This window comes from Notechis scutatus, chromosome 2, assembly GCF_049901735.1.
Source record: "Notechis scutatus isolate UNSWTSFEM ecotype Mainland chromosome 2, rNotScu1.2, whole genome shotgun sequence".
Taxonomy (NCBI): domain Eukaryota; kingdom Metazoa; phylum Chordata; class Lepidosauria; order Squamata; family Elapidae; genus Notechis; species Notechis scutatus.
In genome coordinates this window covers 172,701,112-172,707,111 of record NC_142010.1, presented here as the reverse complement: position 1 = coordinate 172,707,111, position 6,000 = coordinate 172,701,112, and the positions used below count along the sequence as shown (strand labels likewise).

General features: G+C 38.2%; 1 protein-coding gene across 1 annotated transcript in view; it reads right to left on the bottom strand.

Annotated features, from left to right (window-relative positions):
* Nucleotides 1-2,410: 2,410 nt before the first annotated feature.
* The window catches only part of PAX5 (paired box 5), a 243,846-nt gene continuing 240,256 nt past the window's right edge, over nucleotides 2,411-6,000 (bottom strand). Inside the window, exon 10 of the mRNA XM_087957413.1 lies at nucleotides 2,411-4,008. Coding sequence (XP_087813539.1) covers nucleotides 3,932-4,008 — 77 coding nt within the window. The 3' untranslated portion in view covers nucleotides 2,411-3,931. The remainder of the gene's footprint in view (nucleotides 4,009-6,000) is intronic.

Sequence of the window (6,000 nt, the reverse complement as noted above, 5' to 3'; positions counted from 1 at the left end):
GATTAGACGATATTGTTTTTTTTATTTCACTTGTTGAAAAGACTAAAGACTTTTAGTAAAAAAAAAAAATGCTGTACTTGGTCACTCCAACTTTTATATTAAAACATTCGCTCTACATCTTCCAATGAATACCAGCTTTTCCCTCTGTCTGCATATTTATGATTTAGATCTGCTGGGATAGGATCATCAAGACTTTATGAACATATTGTCAGGTTTTTGAGCTAGTCCAGACAAGAAGCAGAAACCATGAGAACTAACACTACCTTTATTGTAAGGCTACAGCAACAGAATCTTGCTAGTCTGAAAGAATTTCTCACCTGTTTTTACATTTACTCTCCGGAAAGCTAGAAAGAGTCTTTCTGAGATATATCCCATAAACTTTTCTTTTTTTGTGGGCTGAGTTACCTTTTGCACGAAGGATTTTTAGGCTGTGACTCTTCCTCCTATCTCCCAAGGTCATACCCATACAGGTAGACCTCAACTTAAAACAATTCATTTAGTGACTGTTCAAAGTTACAATGGCACTGAAAAAAGCGCCATTCACTTAACGACCATGTTACTAACTTAACAACTGCACTGATTCACTTAACAACTGTGGCAGGAAAGGTCGTAAAATGGGGTGAAACTCACTTAATAAATGTCTCGCTTCGCAACATAAATTTTGGGGTCAATTGTGGTCGTAAGTCGAGGACTACCTGTACATCAAAACTGAGCATAAGGAGAGCAATCTTTTTAGAATGGGAATCAATAGTTTATGGGTGAAACAGGAGTTATTCTATCTGCACAAAGGAGAATGATGCCCACTCAAGATGGCCACAGCTAACCAGAAATTTATTTTGTGCAAGTCTCATTTATTTACAGACTTTCAGAGAAAGCCCCAGTAAATAGTGATTAGAAAACTGTTTTCTTACAGCTTCAAATAATGTATTTATTCTACAGGTACTCTCGTAATGATTCCTTGCTGGTTATGCAGTTTGAATTAGTTGGTTAAACCAGTCCTCTGTGTAGCATCTGCATAAAACTTCATGATAAAAAAAAAACATTACACTCTCCTCTAGAATAAATGTGTTAAAATTCTACATGAAATGGCAATTTCTTTTTAATTAAAAAAAAAACAGAAGCTAAGAACATGTTTATGTGATGAACACTCATTAACTCATTTGTTGGCCAGATGGAAGATATTTTTCATTAATAAGGAACTATTTTTGTTGATACTTCCATCTATTGATTAACTGGCATCTGGAAATCCCTTTTATCTGGTTTTGCAACTCTTCTATGAACCTTGGGTGTCTTAAGTTAATTTGCTGGTTATCTCTGCAACTTATATTGACTCAAGTCCATATTCCTATAATTTCCTATTTCCTATAATTTAAATCTTAGACTCCAACCTGGTGTCCTTCGGGTATATTAAGCATTGCTCAGACCTTTTGGAGAGCACTAAGTGGGGGAAAGTCAACTTTAAATAATGGTCTCTGATATGATCTGAAATAATGTTATTCAAACATTTCTTTGAATTAAATATGCAAAAGGATCGCTGGGTTTCTGTAAATCATCCAATGACCTGTGATGGAAATATCTGATTTGAAGGGGATATATAAATGCATTTTGGCTTAGAAAAAAACAGAATTCAAGATAGACGGGCAAAGTATAAAGATAATTTCATATGAATTCCATTTTAAAGTGTCCCATTCATCTGAGCATTCTTAAGTTTTCAACAAAGATTTGGGGTTCCTTGTCATGCATATAATTTTATCCCCCCCAAAATTAAAGCAGGGCACAAGATTTTTCCCCCCTATACCCGAGAGACACTATAAAAAAGCACTCATCATTGAATTATCCCTTGACATAAAAACCAAGCAAGACTTAAGGAGTATTTTCCATATGTAGGATATTGATTTGGGTAGGCCTGTGAAATCTCTGATATCATTACTCAGCTTCTGTCCCACTGATTTTGTATAAGAAAAGAGAGCTTCTTCTAAGCATATCCTTTTATTCAACTAGATCAGGGCTGTCAAACATGTGGCCTGCAGGCCAGATGCATCACGCACTGGCGACACCCACGCCCGGTTTAGCGGAGGGGGGGGAAGTTGTGATACGTCACGTGACACCTCTGTGACAACACGAATTTGACATCCCTGAACTAGATCATCACTGGTCAGAAGATTTTTTTTAAAAAAAATGATAAAATGAGTAGTTCTTGGAGTGAAGAGAATTTTATAGCAACATAAATAATTGAAGTCAATCTTTCCCCTAACATTTATAAACTTCATTCTATACATAGGGGAGTGTATATACCATAGGGAAAAATGTTAAAGCATAGAAATCCTAACCCTTTCTTTGTATATCAGGATGAAAAGCCACACTATTAATACACTTAACTTATTCTTAGTGAAATTATGTCAGTTCCAGTTGGGGAACTTTAGGAGAGTCTTGAAATTTTACTTATGAATAGCCCATGACATGATATAACCCTGACCTTTTTCAACCTCTCATCTTGAAACTTTATGAAAACTGCTTTATTAAGATTAGAGAAACTCAAGTTATTCCTTTTTGAAGAGAAAAAAGCCCCCAAATTCTACCTTGGGAGATAATACCTTTCCTTCATTGTGTATAAGCGTTTCTTTTTTATGTACAGTGGTACTTTGGTATTCATCATTAATTGGTTCCAGGAAGCACGACAAAAACTAAAATTGATGAGTCCCAAACAAACCACGTGACTCACCACATGACTCTTTGTTTCAGCCTAAAAGAACTTGCCGTCTGTCCCTTTTGATATGTCAGTGACCTTCCCAGCACTGCTGACTTCCTGTCCACTCTATGTGGCCATCCCCCTCTTCCTTTTGCAGCGACCTTCTTGGCATGGCCAACTTCCTGTCCATTCTCCATGGCTGTCCCCCTTTTCCATCATAGTACATTAAGTACCAAACAAACAACAAATATACTGAGACAACATTTTTGAGTCAAAATGCATCGAGTACCAAATTTGATGAGTTTTGAAGCGGTCGAATACCAAGGTACCACTGTATATAAGGTTTTGGTCATTTGTAATTTCTTATTTTATACTGAGATGAACTTAAAGTCAAAAACCATATTGTTTGTGATTAGAAATAAACATAATATTCAACAGTTAAAATGGTGGTAACTCTCCCTGTCATTTGTTCATAGGTTCATTACCAAATGCTCGCCTGACTGTCAGAATAGTTTTTCTAGAAAGAACATTAGCCCCAGAAATGGCCAGTTAATGTTAACCTGGTTTAGAGTTGTTTTAAAGCTTACTGAAGTTTTAGAGTCAGTGCACCATTATCAGAACACATTTTTCCAATGTATTTTAAGATCATCCTTTGTTCCATGTATTTGACTTATGCTAAACCACTCTATAGTAACACAAAGAAGTTATTTACATTGGTGCTTTGCTATTTGAGTAGAAGATTTGTTTTTCTTTTGTGTTTAATGCCTACTCACTGAATTAAGACACAATTCGTGTTGTCCAAGCTGGAACTACATGTTGTATTACAATGCACACATTAAAGAGATACCCCAGAGGGAATTGTTCAACATTAGAAATGTTCCTATTCCCCAACATGGCTAGAGGAAGCAGATATAGCTTGTCAGTCCAGAGCAAGAAGACTGCATGTTAGGCATGGCTACTGCATTTCACAAACTGCAGGAAATGTGAGCAAAACTAATTCTTTGTTTGCCCTGTGTTTTTTAATGGGAAATTCAATTAAGATCTCTAAAAAATCCATTAATTAAAAACAGTGAAGTAATAAGCTGTTCACCTAGCTGAAAGAATAATATTCTAATCATTGCGTGGGTTGGTTGGACAATTTCTCTTATCGTTCCTTATAGCTTGATTTCATAGTTGCACTCTAGATGATTCCAGTGGTGTCGTCTGACGTGATGTGGTGAATGTGCTTCTTGGTTTGTTTTGTCAGTGACGATCATAAGCAGCAGCGGCTGCTGGGGGGGCAGCTCCACGGGCTGCAGCACTGTAATAGTAAGGAGAACCTAGAACAAGGAAAGATAGCATTGTATAAACATGTTACTTGTGTAATTTCTATCAAGCAAATTAAATTGTTTGAAAACAGAAACAGAAAAGGTGATCTGAAACCTTCACTGGGTCTTATGCAGACCCCTAAAACGAGGTAATAAATTTAGCAAGTCTTACACAGTTGAGGGACACCTTAGTTGCATTATACCAGGTTGAATTTATGTTTTGCTGACAAAGAAATAATGGGAGACCAGTGCAGATCTATTTCAAGCTATTTAGCTTTCATAAGCTAGCCATGCCCTTCTGGGATTCAAACCCAGGCTATTTGTATATTAGGTAGATGTATTAACCTCTAAGCTCTGGGTTCTCCTCCCTTTGTTGGCTATACCAGGGGAAAGATTGTTTTTTTTTTGTCAGGGCAACCTGGTCTACCCAATTATGGGATGGAACATACTGTTTCTGTTTTTGCCTTTCATCCCCAATCCAGCAGCCTTCACAAACTACAAACCTTTTTTAAGTTTGGCAAGGACAAAAAATAGTTTGTCGTGAAAGCGACTGCCTGTGAAGGCTCCTGGATTGGGTCTGAAAGGCAAAAAAACGGAAGCAGTATGCTCCGTCCTATAATTGGGTAGACCAGGTTGCCCTGACAAAAAAAAATATATACCAGGTTACTACAGAAAACCCATGAACCTATTTTTTTTCTTTTTACAACCCTATATTCCCTATTCAGGTAAAATTGGGGTGACCGGATGGAGCTGAGCATTTACTGGTCAGATGCCCTTCTGACACCTATGAGAAGTTCACAGCAGATAATTTGTTTCTTTGTGCCCTAGTTCAGAAACATCTGCTACTACCTAAGATTGAACTCTCAACCTTCTGAGTGGGAGGCAAGCATCCACTCCTCTAGGCCACCAAGTCAGTCTTAAACTTGTGCAACTAAAATTACGAGGCAGTAATGTCTCCTTCTTCAAACCATACACATTTAGAAATTATTTGATTTACTTACATATCCAGATAGGATATCTCAAATTCAAAGATACAGTGGAATCTTGGGTCGCACCCATAATCCATTCCAGGACTACAGTCGCAACCCGATTTGGTCATGACCAGAAACACAACCATCTGTGCATGCACGGACCAAAAAAACAAAAAAAAATGGCGCCAAAGGGGAAATTGCTGAAGCACGGAAAATCGCCACTGTGATTTTTGGGTTTGCTTGGTCACCACCCAAAGATCTGTTCGCGACCAGAAGCAAAAAAGAAGCAAAAATTCTGGTTGTCACCCAATTTGGTCACAAACAAAAGCGTTCACAACCTGAGGTTCCACTGTACTTTAATTACCCAACAGAAAAAAGATAAATTTGGACCAGTATTTTAAATCATTTCCCTTTGGTATTGTCTAAACCAGTGATTCTCAACCTTTTCTTCATCACAGATCCCCTTTAAATACCCTTTGTGGCCATGGACTATGGTCACAAACTCCCAAGACTTCACTGAAGATTTAAACAGGGGTGGGATTCTACCAGTTCGCACCTATTCGCTAGAACCGGTTGTTAACATTCTAAGCAGTTTGGAGAATCAGTTGTTAGAAGAAATTACTGGCCTAATCCTGTAAGGAAGGCAGGAAGGAAACATTCTGGTGTTGCTTACAGAAACTGCCTCTCCGTTAACCCTTATTACATTCTTGGCAGGACTAGACTTCCTGTCTCAGGAACATCTCAGGAGTTTTTTTCCCCCCTCCTTTGCTGATACTTTGCTTGTGTGGAGTGACCATTCAAAGTTACAATGGCACTGAAAAAAGTGACTTATGACCATTTTTCACACTTACGACTGTTGCAGCATCCCCACAGTCATGAGAGGCCAGGCAAGGAGATGAGTGCCTCGATGATATTGAGTTGGCCAGGTCCAGCCAATAACATGAACACCAAGCCACGTCCATCCTGTCACATGACCACCAAGCCATGCCCACCAACTAAGCCATGCCCACAGAACCAGTTGTTAAAAAATTTG